Below are 24,446 nucleotides of genomic sequence, written 5' to 3' on the forward strand. Positions count from 1 at the left end.
TCCTCTCTCACTCCACAACCACCCTTTCCTAAACTATTTCCAATACAACTTGCAATACAACTTGCACTTCTGGTAAAATAGTCCCAAAGTAATTCTGAATTTTTAGGTGACTTGAAATAAGAAACTACCTTCAACAGTTGCCTTTTCAAGAAAGAAATATTAATTAGTATCACATAGACTACAAAATGTGTATTAAGAAATTAATATCTACAACATTACATAAATAAGAGAAATAATTTTAGGGTATTTGAATCTGTTATCTTTTCAACGCCTATCTTCTCACACTAAAACAAAGCTCACTTTTCTTTCTCTCTCCTCCTTTCAAATTTGCATATAGCTTTGGTTAAGAATACAAAACTCACAAAACAAAATTCAAGATGCAGGCGTAGAAGAATACCAATAGAGTTGCCATTAAGTTGTATCATAAAAAATGTAGCCTATAGTCTTAGGAGTACAAGAATACCAAATTCATTACATTTAGGTTCTTGGTAAAATTCCTATATGTTAAAATTAGATCCTTGAATTTTTTTATAGATACTTGATTCAGTAAAAGTTATCAAATATTTGGTAAATTGGGAGTCTTGGGAGTCTCTCATGGAGAAGGTCTTCCATTCGAATCTACTTAAAAATTTAAAAAGAAGTTATCACCAAAAAAAAACTTATTAGAGAAAAAAATAAAAGTGATCAGAGAGGAAATCTAAAAGCTTCTCATAGCCTTCAGTTAACTCTTTTTGCATAGACCCTGCCAAATTTAACTCAACTAGGTTTCCTCATACTTTGGTATCATACCATTGAATTGATTCGTTCACATAAGAAATTCAAAAAACCTTGTAGTTTTGAACTCTTAAAATAAAATATTATTAGAATGGATCTTGAGAATGCATTATATTGTAGACCAAGAGTCTGTGATTATTTTATATAATTTATGATAATACGGAAATTATTTCCATGGAAGTGGTCTGTATCTAGTCCAAGAGCTTGTAGATGATTACATGGTGTAATAAAGAAAAAATAGTGCAAAAGAATCTCTAATAGATTTTGGGATGCTAGGTCAACATGCTCACTAAACCACCATAGACATTGTTTGCAATTTGGTCAGCATGCTTATATCTTCTACAATTGGCACAAGCAGCTTGTTGAATGTACAAACAAGCCTGTCAATTATAGTGCAAGTCATGAGACAAGTTGTGCTTCTTGCAAGAGTGAAGTAAGGATGGAAACTATTGAAGTAATAAGCATTTTCTTGGGTTTTGAATACTCATGAGCAATCCACACATTTGATATGAACTTTTAGTATGCTCCACTTTTGTTAATTGTTACAAGGAGATATCACCCGCTTGTCATAGTGCTCAATTTTATTCAAATCAATACAAATTCAATATACAAGAAATAAATTCAAAAGAAAAAATTGTTTTTCTTAGAAAATATGGAGTTAAAAAAAAAAGACATAATCTTCACTAATTGGAATTGAATGTTAATATTTCAAAAGATCTAAAATGCTATGATGAAAATGGTTGATAATTAAATTCAGAAAGAATAAAGATCTATTATCATAGATTGTAGAAATTGCAACCAAAAAATAGGTTGCTAATAATTTAGTAAAATTTTGAAACATTGATAAAAATTGTTGACATAGTTAAAATCTTTCATGGATCTAATTTAGCAAAAGTTATTATCTTCCTTTAGCTACAAGTGCTAGTACTGTAATCACTAATTAAGTTGATTTTCCTAAACACTAACGTTTGGTTCAAATGGCATCATCCTCCCCATTATTGCCTAGTTAATGTGATGATTGTCATGGGGAGGAAGGTTTTGTCAAACCCTTCAAACCTCTTCCCTTATATATATATATATATATATATATATATATATATATATATATATATATATATATATATATATATATATATATATATAGACACACACACATACAAACATTGTTACAATTTCAGCTGCATAGAAAATAAATTAATTATATTACAATAATGATGATATAAGTGTATACAGTTATATGTTCATATAATTGATTATGCAAGTGCACTTACTAGTATAAGAAAGTTGTCTGTATAGTTTCTATTTACTAAACACAAATATTATATTCAAGATAAATAATAATCATTATATTTTACCCCACACAAAAATCATGCTATCTTTAGTTTTCTGAAGTATTCTTATCAGCATAAAAAGTTGACCAAAATTAGGTGGTTGTTGATAAACAATTAAACAAAATCTAAAATACTGATGATGAAAACTGCTAATAATTAAATTCATATAGAATGAAGATCTATCAAATCATAGATCTTAAAAATCCATCCAAAAAAGGATTACTAATAATTTAATAAAATTTGAAACATTGATAATGAAAATTACTGATATAGTCAAAATTTATAAGTGATTAAGACATTATCATATATTTTAGAAATGGCATGAATCTAATCTAGAAAAGTTATTATCTTTGTGTAGCTACAAGTGCTAATACAATAATCACTAATTAGATTGATTTTCCTAAACACTAAAATTTAGTTCAAATGACATTCTCCTCCTCATTATTGTCCAGTTAATGTGATAATTGTCACTGAGAGAAAGGTTTTGCCAAACCCCTTCCCTTAAATTATATGCAAACACTGTTGCACTTCTATCTTCACATTCACTACCGAAGCACAAGTAATCTCCCACACAAACACATTTTGGCTGTCACCACTGTGGATGATAATTTTGAGGGAGTGACTGTGAAGAAATTCTTACAAATTCTCTCCAATTCCAAACAGACTCATCTTCTTCCTCTTCCTCGTATAACTCGTAGATAACAATTCCTGTCTTGTTTGGAGGATTTCCACTAAACATTTGGATAGGTCCAGGAAATGTGCTGAGTACAAATAGACCAGATGGCTCCTCATGAAATGTACCCACCACAAGAATGGATGAACCGTAGGAAACCATAGAAAAGCCATGCACACTCATAAGTTGAGCCATAGTTATAGCATGCAAATCAAGAATCATTTCATAGGGTAATGGAGCCACTCTAACAGGGGTGATGAAACCCTCATCTTGAATTTTGTAACCTCAATACTTGTTGGCCACCTTCCCATCCAGAAAAGAATGCCATTGCACTCAACCATTTCAACCATTTCATGTTGCAGCACATTTTTCCACCTTTCCCCTTCATATCGACACTTTATCTTCCACGAATCTTGAAGATAGTGGTAGATTTCAAAAGAAAAACAAATCCAATTCAATTTCTGCATGAGTTCTCGTAAGTATATTGTACACAAGTAATCGTGAATTGTAAGTTTCTCGAAAGAGAAATAACCCCTGCGATCTGTTTGACACATCTGTGACAATATCTCCCTCGAAATTTGGGAGAAAAGAGAGAGGCCAAGTCATCCATTTTTGTGACTTAAAGCAGTATGCCACACAGAACCGATTTCCATCATTTTCCTCACCGCAGAAGAAAATCCAAGGATGTTGTTTGGGCAGAGAAGAAAGAAAACTGGACGAAGATAAGATAAAGGTCCATTCTTTACAGACACTGCGGGCGGCAAAGATCGATTCAAAAGAAAGCTTTTCAAGGATCAATTCTTTAACATCCTGAGGCAATTTAGATAGACCGCGCTCCTCCATGTCTCCTTCAATTGCTGCAAGAGAATTTCCTTCCATTTCTGTCGATTGTTTCATCGCTGCCTCTGTTCCTAGAAACGCTAGATTAAGAAAGTGTTTTCTTCTTCAAAATATGGGCTTCACATTCATTACGGCTTTTTATGGTGCATTGGAGATGAACAACTTTGAGTAATCTAATCGTCCTTAGTTTGGATTGAAGAGTTCGATAATTCATGAATGTCCATGCATATTTTGTTGCAGTGATGTGCATGTTATTCACCATCTATTAATAGCTTATTAGTAAGGATTAATGTCTCCATTTTAATCAAATATTATTAATTTTATTTCAATCAAATTGCATGATGTCTTTAAGTTAAAAAAGTTAAGTTCTAATAAAAAAATTAATTTAATTACTTTTAAAAAAAATCTTAAAACATGCATACACACAGTTTTCATTTTAATCAAATATTATTAATTTTTTTCAATCAAATTGCATGATATCTTTAAGTTTAGAAAGTTAAATTCTAATAAAAACACAGACTAAAATTAGTTACTTTTTAAAAAAATTCTTAAACACACACACACATTCAATAACTCTAATAAATTATCCAAAATCTATAATCTGCGTATTTTCTAGTATCGGTTTCGAGCCCTCTAGGTTGCTCCTGCTGGCAAGGTGGCTAAGACCAAGGCGAATGTCAATGACGACGGACAGCTGGTGGTCCCTGCGTGTACGACGGATACAGGTGGATCCTCTGTGAATTTCCCTCCATTTAATTCAAACCACTCCGCTGGTACGTTTCTCAATCCGTCTGCTCCTGCATTCAATTCTCTTGCAGCGAGCGCGCAAGCCATTAACAACTATTATATTTTACCAAGCACAAAAATTATGTTATCTTAAATTTTCAAAAATGTTTTTATTCCAATAAAAAGTTGAGCAAAATTCACTTCCTGTTAATAAACAATTATACAAAATCTAAAATACTGACCATGAAAATTGCTAATAATTAAATCTATAAAGATTGGAGATCCATTATCATAAATTGTAAAAATTACAATAAAACAATAGGTTACTAATAATTTAGTAAAACATAGATAATCAAAATTGCTGGCATAGGTGAAATCCTGCATGAATCTAATCTAGCAAAGTTATTATCTTCGTCTAGCTACAAGTGCTAGTACAGTAATCGCTAAAAAGGTTGATTTTTCTAAATACTGAAGTTTGGTTGAAATGACATCATCCTCCACATCATTGTCTCGCTAATGTGATGATTGTCACAGGGAGGAAGGGTTTGCCAAATCCCTTCCCTTAAATTATATGCAAACACTGTTGCAATTTCAGCTTCACATTCACCACTGAAGCACAAGTAATCTCCCACACAAACACATTTTGGCTCCCACCAATCTGGATGAAAATTTTCAGGGAGTGACTGTGAAGACATTCTTACAAATTCTCTCCAATTCCAATCAGACTCGTCTTTTTCCTCCTCATACAACTCCCAGATAACAATTCCTCTCCCATTTGGAGGATCTCCACCAAACATTTGGATACCTCCAGGAAATGTGTTGATTACAAGTACAGCAGATGGCTCTTCATTAAATGTACCCACCACAAGAATGGATGAAGCGTAAGAAACCATTGAAAAGCCATCCAAACTCATTCGTTGAGCCATGGTAAAACTATGCAAATTCAAATCATCAGTCATTTCATTGGGTAATGGAGGTACTCTAACAGGGGTGATGAAACCCTCATCTTGAATTCTGTAACCTGCAATAGTTGTTGGCCACCTTCCCATCCAGAAAAGAGTACCATTGCACTCAACCATTTCAAACATATTATCCTCCCTTTCCTCTTCATACTGACACTTGAACCTCCATGAACCTTGATAATAGTGATAGATTTCAAAGGAAAAACTTTCAAAGTCGGAATACGCTATCAAATAGGGTTCTTTGTTTCTTCCCTGTATAATATGAACAAATTTTTGAGACAAATCCAAATCCATCTCCGCATAAGTTCTCGTGAGTATATTGCACACAAGTAATCGTGAAGTGTAAGTTTCTAGAAGTAGCAATATCCCCTTCGATCTGTTCGATACATTTGTGATATTATTTGGGAGAAAAGAGAGAGGGCAAGTCATCCATTTTTGTGTCGAAAAGCAGTATGCCACACAGAACCAATTTCCATCAATTTCCTGACCGCAGAATAAAAGCCAAGGATCTTGTTGGGGTAGAGAAGAAAGAAAGCTAGAAGAAGATAAAATAAAGTTCCATTCTTTACAGACACTTCGGGCGCCATGGATCGACTCAAAAGAAAGCTTTGCAAAGATCAATTCTTTAACATCAAGAGGCAATGTAGATAGACCACGCTCCTCCATTTCTCCTGCAAGAGAATTTCCTTCCATTTCTGTTGACCGTTTTGACAGCTGCCTCTGTTCCTTGAAACCCTAGATTAAGAAAGTGTTTTCTTCTTCACAATATGGGCTTCACAGTCCTTACGGCTTTTTATAGCGCGTTGGAGATGAACAACTTTGAGTAGTCTAATCGTCCTTAGTTGGATTGAAGAGTTTGATAATTCGTGAATGTCCATGCATATTTTGTTGCAATGATGTGCATGTTATTCACCATCTATTAATAGCTTATTAGTAAGGATTAATGTTTCCATTTTAATCAAATATTATTAATTTTATTTCAATCAAATTGCATGATGTCTTTAAGTTAAAAAAAGTTAAGTTCTAAAAACTAAAATTAGTTCAAGCCACTCCGCTGGTACGTTTCTCAATCCTATACAGGTGGATCCTCTAATAAAAAACTAAAATTAGTTCAAGCCACTCCGCTGGTACGTTTCTCAATCCGATACAGGTGGATCCTCTGCGAATTTCCCTCCATTTAATTCAAACCACTCCGCTGGTACGTTTCTCAATCCGTCTGCTCCTGCAGCGAGCGCGCAAGCCATTAATAATGGCGTTTCCAACTCTGATCCGGTCATTTTCGGAGGCAGTTGCGAGTGCTTCTGGTAAGATTGATGACAAAGCTAGGTTCATGGTTAATCCGAGGAACAATGAGGGCGCCTTCCAAGGTAAGAATGTCTTTTAAGATGGCCAGTCAAACGAGGAAGTTTATTTTTATCATTTCTTTATTAGTCAATGATATCTTAAAATGTAACGGCTCAACTGAATTGACTTTCCATATTATTAAAATGTAATGTCTCTTTTCAAAGGAAAACTGATTGAATTGTTTTTAAAGGAAACAAGGGCTCCACGTAAACGTTCGTCTTTGCGAGGCAAAAGTAAACAAAACATTAGATCCGTGGTTTATGTTTTATTTTTTATTGTTTAAAAGATGGTGAGCCCACCTCCCCAGTATAAAACAGCTTAAACAGTTATTTAAGGGGGCAATCTGGTAGATTCTATTCAACATACGTTTGTACCAACTAGAAAAACAAAAACAAAATTGTGTAGCTAGATTAAGAGATTATTAAATTATAAACAAAACAGATTTCACGTGTTTTAATTATGTCTTGAACCAATCCGTCATACTAACAATGTCATCAGCTCTAGGAGCCCAAGCCAAGCACGCAGGTAAATCAAGTGAATTGGCATCAAACCTTCTCCGCACCAACCTACCATTAGACATCCACTATACCCCTTTGATATAAACATTGTGATTGCCTTCACTAGAATCCCAATGACATAAATCAATGAAATCCTTCACGCCATTACGCCATTATGTTCAACAATCTCTTTGGATATGGCCATAGACACAAACACTAAGGCTGACATGAACTTAACCAAGGACACGACCACAACCACTAACATTGAGACAAACAACGATACAACCTATTGTCCTGTACTTTCTCACCACAAAATGTAGGTGACAGTACAAAACTTTCCAACTTAATTTCACATTTCTCTAAGTTTAGTTTATTATTTAATTGGTTAGAATTGATCAACCAATCGATTCTAATTGATATAATGAATCTTTTTATTGAAGGCTTTCATCAAGTCTTTTTAATTTTTTTGCTTGTTAAGCCTATGCTTAATTAGTTTTTGAATTTTAATTCAAACATCTTAGCAAATTTACTTGTTGAATGATATTTGCACATTATATATTTATCTATATAGTGTAAATATTATCTATGACCTATTTAAGTGATATTTCCTCAAAAATTAAATTGACATGTGCTTAATTCATCATTTAAGTTGTGCATAGCATGTCTACAAGCACATTTACTTGAAAATATGTAGTTGCCCCTAGGGACCACGGTTTTGATCAAAAAGGCAAATTGAAAACACATAAAATATGTAAATGCATGTGTTTTCGAATATGCAATGACTTCCCAAAAGTGAGACATGCATATTTAAGTGTTTTCAAAACATGAAGTGACCCCTCATAAGTGCAACTTTTCCCTAAAGGTCATTTGTAAACATATTTTAAAACATTTAATGCACTCCCAAAAGTCCGATTTGCATTTGGTCTTCTATTACATGTTTTCAAAACATGCATATGCACTCCAAAAGTGCAATTTGAATAAGGGGACCCTATTAGATGTTTTTAAAACATGCATTCTCTAGCCAACAATGTGATTTGCCTTCAAATACATGCATATTTCTTCATACAACTTGGATTGAAGAGAAAACTTCATGCATTCGCTCCTCAAGAACACATTTTTTTTTGAAATCTCCAAATCCATCCATTCCAAATAAAGGAAATCTTCTACCTAGGGCCGTTTTTGCATTTGAATGCATTCCCATGCATTTAGTGTCCAAATCCATGAAAAACTCATTGTATTTTATGAGGATTTGAAGTCACATTTTTACCTAGAAACGTCTAATTGAGGTAATTTTTATCATGTTTTGGACCCAAGAAGAATCGTTTGGGTTTTTTATCCACGTTGTTGCATGTTAAGATCACATTTTTGCCATCAAATGACAAAAACAACTCATCTCTATCTATTCCAAGAACACATTTTTTCTTAAAAACGTCCAAGAACATGTCTTAGGGCAAAAATGATTTGTTTTTTGATGGTTTTTTAGTACAATTTTTGCATCCATATTCTTCATTGCTCATTTTGAATTCATCATTACAAGGTTGAAGAGGTCAAAGTTTGTTTCGAAAATTCTTCAAAATTGGAGCTTCTTTCTCCTTCATTTTTGGCTCATTAATCTTCAAGAAGTGGACATTTTTCATTTTGCTAAATATTCAAGCTTATCTTGTTATTTTAATGCATGTTTTAACTTGATGTTATACACTTGTTTATATAGATGCCCTAAAATTGTGCATTGTTTCTTTTAAAATGATGAAAAGTCTCATTTTCATATTTTTGAGTTTTTCCCAAATTCCAAATTTGAATTTACATTTTGAGGTAACTTGCTGACATGTTTGAGTCTAAGATCAAAGGTACATGTTTCTTTTGTGCTTGTTTTTGTTGTTTGCTTGCTTGCTTTCTTGTTTTTGTTCATTTGGAAGAGATTGCAAGTTCTTTCCCAAGAACTTGAGCACGTTTCACTTTGCTCCACCTTCCATCATCTCGTGCAAGTACATCATTTCATTCCATATTCGCCATTACATGCCAAGGCACATTGCATCCATTCCTTTCATACACAATTACACTTCAAGAGCAATTATATGTAATTCCACTTCCCATGTCATGACACACTGCATCTCATTCTCTACATACAATTACATGTAATCTTACCCTCCATCCACATTTACACGCAATCTCATCCTTCGTTCCCAAGTGCATGTCACATTTGCATGTAATTAACTTTTCATGTAATCACATCTTGAGAACCCATTTTTGACTAAAGGTTACTCTTTAAAGGTCAAAAAAATCATTTGCACACATTCCCATGCATTCAACTTTCATGCCTTAAGGAATATCCATAAAAGTTCACTTCTATCTCATGTTTCCATCTTCTTGAGTCACATTTCAACCTTTGCATATGCATGCTATCTCCTCTCAAGGTCATTACATTAGATCTTTCAAGTGTCTAATCCATACTCTAAACCTTTGTTGTTGATGCAGAATCAACGTTTTTATGGAAGCAATGTCCTCTAATGATGTGTTCACATTTTGGAATTTTCATGTTGCAACACAAGCACAAAAAATGCCTTCATCTACAAAATCAAAAAGAAAAATGAAATCTCAATATGATAAAGAGTTGGCTCATAGAACTCCATCTTAGGTCACGTCTATTCTTGATAGTGTGTCAGATACAGAGATCGAGCATGTGGACACGATAGATTTCTTGTGAAGGATAGAAGCTCCTGCCAATCATGAGATGACATGCATCAAAAGGAGTAATATTCATTTGGTGTCTACATTTCCTATGGCTGCCCTGGAACCGAAATTTTTTCTAGGATGTACAAAGCGTTTGTCTAAAATCTAAAACGATCAAGGATGCAAATGGTAATGCAATTATTAGCCTTGACCCTGAGGTTATTGAACAAATTTTTTAAGTACCACAAAGTGCAGAATGTGTGGATTTGACAAAGGAAGCATCTTTGAAAATATGGAATGAAAACAAGGGAACTTATCAAAAATTTGTTAATTTATATTGGGCGGATTCCAAGAGAACAATTTCTCAAGATGGCCTAAAACCATTCACAAATCCAATTTTAAACCAGAATACAAAGAATTGATTACCCTTCTCAACAAAATATGTGGTATCAAGAATTTCAGTGATTTTGAACCATGGATGTACAAGTTCATTTTTCAAATCGCTAATAATAAACAACATATTTTTTGGGGAGAGTTTATCAGTACTACGCTTTGTGAGCAGCTGCTCAACATAGGGACTTCTGCACCATTTTAAATGAATTCCTACCTTGTTTACATCGTTGTTACCATGGGATCTTTTTAAGGACTTTCAACCAAAGGAGATCGTCTTCAAGTTCCAGTCTAGGAATATTATGATCAAATCACCTTGACAAATAGTAAATATTACTGTAAAAGAGTTCAAGATGCATTCTTTGGACATTTCTGGTGCTTGTTTGGTAAACAATTGTTTGTCAAAAAAGTGTCTAATGAGACCTAGGATAAGGTTAATCAATATGGTTGCATCTTTATTCAATTTCCAACCTTTACCTATTTGAGAGTTGGGTACTTCAAAGGAGAACCATATACCTTACGTAGGTATGCTATCGACAAAATCATTCTAATAGAGTTGGCTAGACAATTCATGGAGGTCCAGTCTGATCAAAATACTATGCATAGGTCAGGTTTTGGTATCACCTTTGCCAAACCCTTGGTGATTAGTCATTACACGAACATTTCATTTTTCAGTACACAAAGCAAAGGTTGTAGAAGCAAAACTTTAGTTGATTACACTAAAGAAGTTTAAAGCTAGATATGATTTTGATTATAGAGAGATGAATTCAAGAATTTAGAGAGCATTCACTCATATCCATCATATAGAAGACGTTTGGATTGATATGCGGACAAAGTTGGATATTATGAAAATGGACTACTGTAGGTTAACATTGCAGCAGACTTTTGATCTTAATATGCTTCAAATTCCATCTGATATTCAAATTGAATATGATGATAATATTCTTGATCTAGAATATCATTAGGATGGTTTTGATAAACGATGCCCTTTTCCCATTCAATGACTGCAACAAGAAGGTACTTCTATCCTTGATCAATTTCAATCCATCTTGGCAAACACCAATAAATTGTTGAAAATCAAAGGTCTCAAAAGGGTGAATTGTCGTCGGTAAAAACTATATTTGTGAGACCTCGCCCCAACCCTTCGGAGCTTTAGTTATTTCTTTATCCTCTTGATATTCACGACTCGAGATGTCGAGACATTATCTGATGCTTAGAACATACTTTATTTATTTCATGTTGTATGATGTTACTTTCAGATATATTTGATGATTGTCATTTAATGTTTCATATATATGTATGTTGATGAAATCAGTAATGTAGGATTGAGACTTTGATTTAAGAGATTTTAAATGGTTAAGAATTAAGTAGGATGGAAGAAGCCTTGATTGATGTATGGTTCAATTTATGTGAAATTCTAATACGTATATATGTACATGTGATTTTCGGGACTACTGATGTGTGCAATGAGTGTGCAGATATTTTAGTCAAGGAAACCGACGGAGGAACAGAACTGATCTCTATGTGTTAATTTTGGAAACCTTGTTGTTCGTAATTCACGTATTGTATTGTGAGATGTATGTATGTATCTTTCCGGGTTCAGTAAATGTGAATGTCTCATAATTATGTTCTTTTGGTGTCGCTTGACACTCGTAAATTGTTTATGTTCTTTGCGTGCTAGCTAGGGTTGTTGTGTAGCCTTTGGACCTAAGTCCGTTTAAGTTAGTGTCAGTTTGCTAATTGGGTTCTTAATTGAGTTCAGTCATCCCTAATCTGGATTAGTGCTTAATCTATTTTTTAAGAGTTGTTAGTGGGTCCTAATTTGTTTTCCTAGCCTTTGTTTGGCTCTAAACCTATTCCCAAAGCTTCAAAACATGGAATAATTATACCCAAGGGGTATGGGTATGGGTTAGGGGTATTTTCCAACTCCTAAGCCCCTTTTGTTGACTTTTGAGACCACTCAAAAAGTCTCTTTTTGCTTTTGTGCGAAAATTGACCATGGTTATCTTGAGTTACCTCACCTCATCTCCACTTAGGGTTTAACCATGGTGTAGGTTGAGTTAAGAGGTTCTAGATTTGCTAGTGGGTGGAAATAGTTATTGCTCCTTTTGGGTGGTGGAGTTTGAGGCTTATTTAGAGGCCCTTCTTAGACTTGTGGAGGTTGTTACTCAATCTCTACATTTAGAGAGGAGTTCTTGAAGATTGAAGAAGGAAAGGGAAGCTCTACTCAAACTTGTCCATGGCCATTACCTCTTTGTGAAGGTTGGAATTCTCATCTCCCTTGTTCAAATCTCATTCTTGATTTATGCTTATGCTACCTTGTTGTTGTTTCAATGTTTGTATGTTTGTGGGTATGTTGGGAAGCTTTGAAAACCATGTTATTGTTGGATGATTTCCTTTCATGTTTATGTTTGCAATTTTGAGGTTTTTCTTGCATGGGTGTTTTGGTATTACTCACCCTTGGAGAGGGCAGAAGTGACCAATTTTGGGAAAGGTCTGTTTAGTCGGACTCCAACCAGTGTAGAGTCTTTTCTCAGAATGAGAAGAGGGAGAAAGGGTAGGGTGTTATGGGCCCCTACCTGTCAGCAAAAACCTTGTATGATTCTGGTATGTTGAAATGGAAGAACGGAAGTTCTTGGTATATAGCCCCGATTGGGCATCTGTTTGGTGTTGTGCTTGACTTCTCCTAGTTGGAAGAATCCACCTTTCCCTAGTTTTGATTCATTGTGAATCCTTTTGTGTAAACCATGTATGAGTTTGTATGTTGATTGTCTCTTCGTTATGCTTGGTTGTCACCCGATCAGATTTTGTTCCCTCTATGGTTCAAGAAATGTGTTGCAGAATTGGATATGGGACCCTTGTTGAGGGTCACAAAGGAAATTTCATTTAAGTGTTGTAATTCGGGATTGAATCCTATGTAAATTGTATCTCAAAACTTTGTTGTAATGGCAACGATGCCGGATTTTCTTCCTGGTTCTTTCCCGGCTGAGCCTTTGAATCAGGTTTGCCAATGAAATTGGTGATTGAGTATTATCGCTTATCTTGTGGTTTAATTGTAATTTCAGTTATTTGAATTGCACATCAAAAATAGGATGAAATGATGATGGTTTAACTAAGTAGAATTTCAAGTTTTCTTTACGTTGAAAATGAAATTTATATTATGAATGTAAATTCAGTTTTCGGGATTAGTGGAAGCAAAACAATTCTTGCATTATAGTTATAATGGATCATTCAAATTGTTGGTATATTTAATATGAAATAGGTCTCATTAGATTTATTGAAAAATAATATAACCCCTCTTACTAAATCAAAAAAAAAAAACTTAATCCTTGGATGAACCTACTTTAGGTATACTTAATTGTCTATTAGAATTGTCATTAAACCATTAGTTTTGAGTTGAGATATATGTTTCTTACCCCCTCAAAGTGTTCTTTAAATTATTGAAATGGGATTCAAATATTATCACTAGAAAGTTAAAAAAAAATTAAAAATACATATACTTCAAAAGGAAGAAAAAAAGATAAAACTAAAAGTTCAAAATACCCACCTACAAGATGTTGTAAAATGTATGAGAAAATATCTTAGTTTTTTTAAATTCCTGCAACAGTCATTAGACAAATATATATAATAATATGGAATTTCTCAAGCTCATAAATGCTAATTATATAAATGAATGAAATATACTTATAAATAGCTAAATTTTGTTATCCTATTTTAGCAAGCCCACCAACTAAACTTTTTTGAGTTAAATTCCATCTTGCTCCTTCCTAGGCGAAATGAGTTTTGGCAGGTTTTAAATGCTATGGTGTACAAAGGAGAATAAAAATGATATAAAATGAAGATAAAACTTGGTCTTGGGGTCATGTGTTTTGACTTGGCTTTCAACCCAAGCATTTTCCACCCATGCAAATTTTGAAATCACCAAAACTGAGGCCCACGTAACATGTACTTCCTTGAGCAAACGTTTAAAGTGGTCATCTTCATGCACGTTGCTAGTTTTATTTTTTATTTTTAACAAAAAAATGTTTTGTTTTGCTTACCTTTTTGCCCTCGTCTGACGAGCTTTCTACCCTCTGTCCTTGGGCGCCATCTTTCTATGTGTTGGGCAGCGCATGCGTTTTTGGGGCAGAGTGCTTAGGAGGAAGTACTAGGTAGTGTGCAAGGGTTTTGGTGGAAATTTTTGGTGACGTGGGTGTAGGGGTAGGTTACAAAGTAGATTAGGATTAGAATGGGGAATGTTAATTTAGTTAATTTATCTTTAGTTTTAATTTAATTTTATTGTGGTTAGTTCACATTGTCAAATTTAGTTAGTATTTTAATCAGTTTAAGATTTAGTTAGATTTAGTTAAGGTAGTTATTATTGTTTAGAGATTTTTAAATATTTATAGTTATATTTTAATAGTTTTAATATTAGTTGGTTTGTTTTGTTTTAAAAGTTAGTTATTAATTATGTTACTTTTAGGTTAGTAATTTTTGTTAGTATAGTATGTTTAAGTATAAATTAAGTTTGGGTTTTGGTATTCGTTAAATTTAGTTAGATTAAATTTTCTTTTATTATGGCAAAAATTTTCACTTTAGTTTTGCTTTAAATGAGTAGATGTATAAATTAATTTAATTTCTATGTTTTGCTTTAGTTCATTGTTTTCATATGGTTGATAGTTAGTTTTAGGGTATATAAGTTACTTAATATAGCTTAGCATTAGTCTTAATGATGATTAGTTTAGAACTTATGATAGTTAAATTTCGATAGTTTAGTTTTCTTTTATTCAAAGTTTTTTTTTTCTTTTGAAGATTAATGTTTAAATGATTAAATGATTTTATAGCGAATATTGATTGATAGTTAAGAGTTTACTGAGCAAAGTATTAGAATTTTAGAACCTTCGTAAATTTGTTGTTAGATTAATAGATTATGATATTTTCTTAATCATATTTAATTTGTATTGTTATTCAAAATATTTTAAAAATATCGTTGTAACCTAATTAAAATAACGAAAATCAAAAGCGATACCAATTTAATGACGAATATTTAACTATAGAAATGGATTTCTTCTCATGATGATAAACTTTTGATAAACATAGTAAATCTGTTATTGTTTTTCAACTCTTAAACCTTGGTGAATTTTATTATTATTAATTTAAAGAAGTTTTGTTGTGTGTTTTTGCGCTCGTATTTTTGGGCATGACAATATTGTAGCCTACGGGTTGAGTTAGTATCTGAAAGGTCGCGTGACAGTTGAGTCACCCCTTCAGAAAGTATGTGTCAATCATCCGAATGGATTTATGAAACATCATTGTAATTGGAATTGCATATCTACTTATATGAATAAAAGTCTATGTTTTGTGTTAAATTCTAGTCTATTAATGCAATAAGTATCCATTTACCTTGTACAGTAAACATTTGGCGTCATTGCCAGTCGAATTTGGTACAAAAAAGGTATTATGAAGTTTAATGCCGAATCTACTCAATAAAGATAGGAATAAAATAAAAGACAAGGATGATATACGCATAGCAAGGGAAGCATTAATTCTAACACAACAAGCAGAGCAAAGACAAAAGTTTCAATAGCATGTCAAAGAACACCAAGGGAGTGAAGAAGCACTAACTGATGGAGTGCATTCACCTAGCAGACTGAGGAGTGACGAGGATTTGCTTGAGTATATGCGATAAAGATTGAATTTGGTAGAATAGACAAGGGATGAGTTCTTAAACTTGCATACACCAAGGGTAGAGAATCCGAACGGAAGGGAAGGAACCCACACGACTCGAGGGGCCGAAGGAGCGCAAGTGTTGGGTGAACTCTTCGTTCCCGATACACCTGACGAATGGATAAAAGTAGAGAATCGAACACCTTTGCTTATAGAAGATCTCCACACCGAGTAACGCAGTTGTCCAAAGGTTGTGCAAAACAACACAGGTACTAAAAACAACGTGGGTGCGCAACAAATACCACAAATTCAAAAGAAATTAATAATGGTAGGACCAAAGGAAAACTGCAGAAATTTAATGGCGATGAAACAATTGACCCAATTCGACATTGTAAAACATGTGAAACAACCTGGACTGCAAATGGCATGACGGACCAAGATGACTGGGTCCGACAGTTCCCAACTACTCTACGGGGGGTAGTGATTGATTGGTTTTTGGACGCTAAACCACAAAAGTTAACTTCATGGCTGGACGTCAACAATGAATTTATAGCAGATTTCTGACTACTCATGGATGATAATGAGATAGTAGCGGAAATCTACAGTACCAAGCAAGGAAAGAATGAAACAATCTATGTATACACGAGGCTGAAGGAGCTAGTAGGAAAAATTGAAAGCCAACCAGCGGGCGGGTTGAAGAAAAGGTGGTTCGTCAAAGGGCTAGGAGTAGCACTCAGGAAAAGATGAAAATTGTACCTCTAGCATCATACATCGACACATATAATCGCACAATGGACTTGGAGAGTGAGCAAAAAACGAGAAAAAAGAAGAAAGGCAAATCGTCGGGTTCAGAAGATTCATCCTCTGGAAGCAGCAGCAACGAGGAATCAAGTAAAAAGGTTCGCGCAATACAAAAGGACATGTTACATGTGATGAAAGAGTTCAAAAACATGAAAAAGAATCCTGGCCAAGTAAGAGAAGGGGAACTACTATGTACGGACTGCAAAGAGGTGGGCCACACAAAGGGCTACTGCCATAAGAAACAATTTTGCGATATCTCCCAAATTGTGGGACATTCCACCAAGGAATACCCATTCAATATGAAAACGAAGGGATACCAACAAGAATTACTAACGTAGGAAATGTCCACCTCGGGAGCGGGAACAAATATGAACGATGATGTTGGAACCTCACAAGGATGAGGCGGCAACAACAATAACAATAACAGGGGTTGTAGTTGAATACAATACGATCCGAGTGGATGGCCGATGATACAATGTTGTGCGTGCAACCTCTAGGGCCACTTCACCAGAGACTATACAACGAAGGGAACACTGCAACTATTGTGCAGATGGTGTGGTCCTAGAGACCATGAGGATTCAAAATGACCTAAACCTAGGGTGGACCTGTTAAGTATAGAAACATTAATGAGACATTAGTCATCACTCATGCACAAGCGAAGATGACAATGTACCCAGATCCGGAAGAGGAAAAGAAGAGGATGCAGCAAGCGTGACCACAATTAGAAAAAGAAATGGAGGCTGAAAATTTGCAAAGGACACTGTCAGCACCTCAAGGAGGAACTAGGCTGAACAAGATATCATACGGCACGTAATGCAAACTGAGGTTCTTGTGAAGCTGAACAACCTTCTTGCAATGCCTCTGTTATGAACTATAATCCTGAAGATGACACCATAACCAAAGGTGATGAAAGACACATGAGGGGAAAGTGGAAGGACCACAGTGGACCCAATGCTTCTTACGCTCACTACAGGAAGACACCTGCAGTAGTAGAGATGGGTACTCTTGGAATCATTCTCACAGACACCATTGTAGATGGAGGATCAGGAGTAAATGTACTGCCGGAAGAAACATGGAAGAAGTTGGGGCAACCTACGTTATGGCCACCTACATTCCAACTGCTCACTGTCGATCAACACGGGATCAAACCCCTAGGGACTCTGATGAACAACTTGTAATGATCGAGACACAACTATTCTTACTGGACTTTGTGCTCATTCCGTTGAAAAGAAAAGGGTACGACGCCATCCTCAGACGGGGCTGGCTAGTACAGGCAAAAGTAAAACATGACTAGGAAAAAAACACTATCCATGGACAGAGGTGGTCGTAGATTTGTAATTGACCTACATACACAAATGGTAGGAGAGGAGGCAACATCATTAGATTTCGAAGGCAAAGGAAATGAAGAAGGAATCCTCAGAATGGAAGGACGGTCCAACGATGACAACTTGGATTTGGTGAACAGGCTACTCCATTGGCAAATGGAGGATTATCAGCTCTTCTCGATCTGTCACAAGTTAGGGGTCGAAGAAGGTAATAAAGGAGAGGAAAATGAATTCCCAGAGAAATACAAAGAAGTAAAAGGAGAAGTGCAGATAGACGAAACACCTGCACATACATTTAGTGACGAAAAGCCTATTAATTACGAAGAAACCACAGTGAAAATGATGAACATAGGGGACGAAGCTAACCTGAAAAATATATTTGTGGCAGATAACTAGAATTGAGTTTTGAAAGCAGTAGCGTTTAAAATATTTAAGGAATATAAGGATGCTTTTGTGTGGACGTATAAAGACCTAAAAGGGGTACCGCCAGAATTATGTGTCCATTGTATCCCTCTGATAGGAGCAATACCCATACAAAAGCGACCATACCGGATGAAAAAAATTATGCCGCATAGGTCACAGATGAGATTAATCAAATGCTTGAAGCAGCCATTATTTTTAGGGTACAGACGAGTGAGTGAGTATCCCCAATTGTGATATCTCTGAAAAAGACACCACTCAGATAAGGATGTGTAGACTTTCGATGCTTGAATGCAGCAATGATTAAGGGCCCGTTTCCGATACCATTCATTGACAGTATTTTGGAAGAAGTGACAAGGCATGAAATTTATTCATCCATGGATAGATTTTCCAGATACAACCAAATATCCATCGCAGAAGAAGATAGGCTCAAAATACCCTTCATAGTAGAAGATGGGGTATACGCCTACAACAGAATGTTGTTCAATCTGTGCAACGCCCCGGCAACGTTTTAAAGAATTATCTTGCACATCTTTGAGAAGATGTCAGTCAAAAACTTCAAAGCATTTTTGGACGATTGGTCAGTTTTTAGTGTGGAGGACAAGCATCTGACTGCACTCAAAGAATGCATGGAAAGATGTAGACGAGCAAGACTAGCACTAAACCCGAAGAAGTGCAAATATATGGTACCGCAAGGGAAACTACTAGGACACATTGTATGCAAAGTGGGATTAAAGAAGGATCCTGACAAAGTCCGGGTAATCTTCGAAATGCCACCTTCGAAAAATGTGATGGAGGTAAAATCATTCCAGGGACTCAAGATACTACCAAAGGTTAATTAAAAACTTTGCAAAAACACCTTGCCCACTCAACAAACTAACCTGCAAGGGAGAACCCTACAAATGGGAAACAAAGCAGAATGAAGCCTTTGAGGGATTGAAAACACGATTAGCCACAGCACCTATCTTGGCTTATTCAAACTAGGACAAGGAGTTCTATGTACATGTCAACGCATCGAACTACGCGATTGGACAAACATTAGCACAAAGAGGTGATCACGGACTAGACCACCCAGTGTACTTTGCAAGTAGACTATTGTCTAAGGTAGAAAAGAATTACAGTACAACAGAGCAGGAGGCTCTTGGAATTGTGTATTCCATGCAGAAGTTTAGACACTATCTACTGGCGACTCCATTTGTATTTTATGTAGATCATCAAGCCCTGCTATATCACATGAACAAACCGATAATCCAAGGACGGATAAGTAGATGGCTACTATTGTTGCAGGAGTTTACATTTAAAATTGTGGTACGACCTGGGAAAAACCATGTAAGTGCGGATCATCTATCGAGGATCAAATCGGGAGAACCGTCTAAGGGAGTCAACAATGACTTTCCCGATGCAAAATTATTTTGGATTGCCATACTACCATCCTAGTACGCTAGTATCAAGGAATAACTGTCGACGGGGCAATTTCCTAGAGAAATGTCACCAAGCAAGAGGAAGAAACTAGTGTTGTAAAGTCGAATGTTCCAATTGATTGACGGGTTGCACACGAAGGACCCGCAAGAGACATATGGGGCCTGATACAACAACACAGAAGATACTTTTAGCAAGATTATGGTGGCCAGCCATGCAAAACGACACCAGGGAGTGGGTCGTTGCATGTGACACATGTCAGAGGGCTAGGAAGCCACTGAAGAGGGATTTCATGCCTCTGAACCCTTCACAGATGCAAGAATTATAAGAATGTTGGGCATTGGACTTTGTCAGACCCCTCAAGGTGAGCAAAACCCGGAGATGCAAGTACATTGTTGTCGCAACGAAGTACCTTACCAAGTGGGTAAAAGCACGAGCCCTACCAGACAACTCTGCAGTGAGCACAACGAGATTCATCTACAAGCAAATCATCACAAGGTACGAAATCCTAATATAGTTGACAAGTGACTGTGGGGGATATTTTTTCAATCATGTCATCTGGCTACTAACCATGTAATTCAAAATATATCATTCTCTATCGAGCCCGTACTATCCTAGAGAAACCGGACAAGCGGAAGCCACAAACAAAATCTTGGTTGCAATAATCTATAAGTCTTGCGCAGTTGGAGGTGAGGATTGGGAGGAAAAGCTACCATCGGCATTATGGGCATACCATACCTCTTACAAAGTCACCATGAGACACACTCTGTTCCAACTAATGTATGGCCAGGAAGTTGTAGTACCAATGGAGTTCATGGTACCAAGTTTGCGAATAGCGATCGAAAACAAGTTGGGAGATATGGAAAGCCTCAGGGGAAGATTCCACAACCTAAATAAACTTAACGAACGACAATTACAAGCACAATGGGCAACAGAAGTTTCACAGTGCAAATGCAAGGTATGACACGACAATCACTTGAAGCTAAACAAGTTCTAGTCAGACCAATTAGTTTTAAAATATAACGGGTGCAACGAAATCAAACCAAGCAAATTTACGGTGAAGTGGGTAGGGCCATATAAAATTCGTAAAGTGGGTTATAACGGAGCAACAAAATTATGGATGTTGGATGGGAAGGAAGTGACCGATGCAGTAAATGGGTCAAAATTAAAAATCTATCATGAAAGAAATAAAGTGCTCGAAGAGAAGGAGACTCCCCAAACGAACAACTTAGAGATAGTATAAAAATATAATAATAAGTAGTAATATATATAAGATATATAAATCACCATACAAATTTTTCCAATACAAATCACCCTGAATTAAAACATATTTTGCAGCTTGTAACTTAATGGTCCTTTTCTGATTCTCATTTAAGTTATCTCTACATTTAGTATGTTGCAAATAATACACTATATCTGTGTACCAAGGGCATCTCCCAATACTAACTTTAGCATGTTCATCACTAATTTGGTTGACTTGCACGGCCTCCAAATTTGACTCTGCCATAAGCTTAGCTAGACCCTGCCCTTTAACTAATTTAGTAATCTGAATATCTATATTGAATTCTTGGATTTGATTTATCCAACGACATCGTCTTCCAGTGGTTTCCGATTGTCTAAATATGTCTTTAATGGCAGCATTTGGCACATAGGCGATAACTTCAGCCCCTACTAAGTAAGGTCGAAAGGATTTAACTACCTTAACGAGAGCATAGGCCTGTTTTTCATTGATGTCATAATTTAATTCAGCAGCTTGTAAACTCTTGCTAAAGAACGCAATTGGTTGCTCGTACCCTTCATCGTTCTTTTGTAAGATAATAGCGGCTATGGTATGGTAAGAAGCGAATGAAAATAATTGGAAAGGCTTCTTAAAGTCAGGAGATTTCAAGACCGGGGCCTCTTTTATAGCTTGCTTAATCTTAGCAAATGCCCCCACAACCTCACTATCCCAAGCGATCTTTGCTCCTTTCTTAAGCATCCTAGCAATAGGCTTGACAATTTCAACAAAATTAGAAACAAACCTTCTCACAAAATTGATTTTCCCAAAGAAAGATTGAATTCCCTTAGTTGTTTTAGGTATCTGAATATTATCAATGGCTACAACCCTTTCAAGATCAATTCTAACCCCTTCCTTGGAGACGATATGACCTAACAATTTTCCTTCAGTTACCCCGAATTGACATTTTTTAGGATTCAAAGAAATTCCAAATTCAAGGGCCCTTACGAAAATCTTCTCTAAGTGCTTACAATGGTCTTTTGCTTTCTTTGAATAAGCAGTAAGGTCATCTTGGTAGACAACCATGATTAAGTCAATCAATCCATCAAAAGCAACATCCATTGCCCTCTGAAAGGTAGCCCCCGCATTTGTTAACCCAAAAGGCATCCTAGCATAGACATAGGTACCCCAAGGTGTGGTAAAAGCGGTCTTATATTGTTCGGATTCTTTAACTTTGACTTGATTATAACCTAAGAATCCGTCCATCATAGATAGTAATTCATTACCGGTTACCTTTTGTAATAAAATCTCCATGTTAGGTAATGCACAATTGTCCTTAAGGGAAGATATATTCAAGTTTCTAAAATCTATACATAATCGTATATCTCCATTCTTCTTTCTTACTGGAACTAAATTCGAAACCCATGTAGAATGCCTTATAGGTTTTATAAATCTAGCGTCTCTTAGTTTGATGAGTTCATCTTTCATTTTTGGAGCTAATGTTGGATTTATCAGACATTGTCTTTGTCTAAATGGTTTGGCATCGGGTTTAAGTGGTATTTCATGCTGAAACAAATCTTCCCTATACGCTTTAAGCTCATCATAACTCCAAGCGAAGACATATCTATATTTTCTTAATAAAGTAATTAGGTCAGTCCTTATTTTTTATGACAACTTCCTCCCTATGTAAACCCTTTTGGGAGAGCTTTCACTTCCCAAATTTATTTCCTCGATTTCATTTTGGATCTTGGTAGATCTGCTATTTTTTGGACTTTCCTTTTCGTCAAAGATTTTTTCTAAAGCAACTAGACCTTTTGGTATTTTATTGGCTTTTAATTGCATTATTTCCTTTCCAAACAATGTTTCCTTACCGTCTTCTTCTTCTATGTACCCATTCCAATCAATGAATTGATTTTCATAATCTTCTTGGCAAGTCAAAAATTTAATGATATCATTATCGTCCTCAAAAACTTGCCAGTTTTGAACATTGTCTGGTATAGAAGGTCTATTTTTCATTTCAACCTGAATAACTTCATCAAATGGGATATCCATTTGCCTAATAGCCAGATTAGCCATTATATCAGCTAGGTAATTGGTTGATCTATCGAACCATTTGATTGAAAAGGCATCAAAGAATTCTATCAAATCCCATACATAGTTTTGATATTGTTTTAATCTTGGGTTCCTAGTTGAAAATTTATGCCTAATTTGTGAAACAATTAAATCTAAATCCCCTAAAACAGCGAGCATTTTAATCCTATATGCTTTTGCAATACCAAGACCAATGACTAACGCCTCATACTCAGCAATATTATTAGTGCATTCAAAATTTAGTAAGAAAGAAAATTTAAAAGTTTTACCTGACGGCGAAACAAAAATAATGCCAGCCCCATTTCCTTCCTTACTACATGCGACATCAAAAAACATTTGCCAAATATCATTAAAATTTTCTTTTACATAAATTGAAATTGGATCAACAATCTTAGAAGTAGGTTTGGTTATGCTTACTTGGAAGTTGTCCATGTTCGAATGGCAAAAGTTAACCTCAGGATCTGAAATGTAATCTTCAACCAAATAGTATGACTGGGGTTCCCTTTCGATTTGTATTTCCTTGCCTCCCACAGGAATGGTAGCATAAGACATATCTAACTGCACATAACCTCCAACCAAATTCGACCATTGCCTAGATAATAACATACCATAACTTGCTGATATTTCAACTACTGTAATGTCAGTTTTGTATGATATATGCGGAAATGATGGAAAATGAAATTCAACATTTTTAATTATTCCAACTACAGGTACAGATCTGTTATCCATGGCATAACATTTTCCAAAAGGAGTATCAACTTTAAGTCCTATTTCCTTCATTACATCAGCAGACATAATATTTACTGTTGCGCCAGAATCAATCATACAATTTTTTACCAATTTATTGTTTATCAACAATGTTAAATAGAATGGGTCCACTTGATTTGTCCTCTTATTTAATGTTGTTCCTAGGTACACAATAGGTGTTTCTTCATTATTTTTAACATCATCCTTATTGTTAATATCTTGCACACTAGACAATATCTTCATAGTTTCATGCCTGTAATCAGAAAATTTCATCATATCCATTAGAGGCACAGTAATCTTTAATTGAGATAAAGCATGACTCATAAAACTATGACAATCAGATATTTTCTTACCATTAATTTGTACAACTGGTTGCTTGGTAATTTTATAAGTTTGATTACCTTCCTTTTGTTTGGTTTGAGCTTGATTTTCAGGCTTCTTAGATGCTTCAATCTGCTGCTAATTCTTAACAAATATACCAGCAGGAGTCCCTTGATCAGCATTATTTTCTTTATTCCTTCTTTGATATGTATATTTAGCGTGCTCAACTGCTGCAATAGTATAAGCTCTTCTT

General features: G+C 35.3%; 2 protein-coding genes across 3 annotated transcripts; both read right to left on the reverse strand.

The window, feature by feature from the left end:
- Positions 1 to 3,066: 3,066 nt before the first annotated feature.
- On the reverse strand, positions 3,067 to 23,815 carry LOC149561056 (F-box/kelch-repeat protein At5g15710-like). Of its 2 annotated transcripts, none has more exons than XM_089823735.1 (3): positions 23,543 to 23,815; positions 23,395 to 23,438; positions 3,067 to 4,415 (listed from the first exon to the last, which is right to left on the reverse strand). In XM_089823735.1, the coding sequence occupies exon 3, from the start codon at positions 3,673 to 3,675 to the stop codon at positions 3,211 to 3,213; it is 465 nt and encodes a 154-aa protein (XP_089679861.1). In that variant the 5' UTR covers positions 3,676 to 4,415; positions 23,395 to 23,438; positions 23,543 to 23,815; the 3' UTR covers positions 3,067 to 3,210. The 2 variants fall into 2 exon arrangements, with proteins under 2 accessions (XP_089679861.1, XP_089679863.1); XM_089823737.1 differs by having other exon boundaries at positions 4,047 to 4,415.
- Positions 4,756 to 6,276, reverse strand: LOC149561057 (uncharacterized). Its single transcript, XM_089823734.1, has one exon. The coding sequence runs from the start codon at positions 5,997 to 5,999 to the stop codon at positions 4,806 to 4,808; it is 1,194 nt and encodes a 397-aa protein (XP_089679860.1). The 5' UTR covers positions 6,000 to 6,276; the 3' UTR covers positions 4,756 to 4,805.
- Positions 23,816 to 24,446: the final 631 nt, after the last annotated feature.

Source organism: Cupressus sempervirens, chromosome 4 (assembly GCF_028749045.1).
Source record: "Cupressus sempervirens isolate cs-2001-9-10 chromosome 4, ASM2874904v1, whole genome shotgun sequence".
Classification (NCBI taxonomy): Eukaryota; Viridiplantae; Streptophyta; class Pinopsida; order Cupressales; family Cupressaceae; genus Cupressus; species Cupressus sempervirens.

Coding starts and splice junctions, on each gene's coding strand:
- LOC149561056 (XM_089823735.1), bottom strand. CDS start 3,675: ATGAAACAATCGACAGAAATGGAAGGAAATTCTCTTGCAGCAATTGAA.
- LOC149561057 (XM_089823734.1), bottom strand. CDS start 5,999: ATGGAAGGAAATTCTCTTGCAGGAGAAATGGAGGAGCGTGGTCTATCT.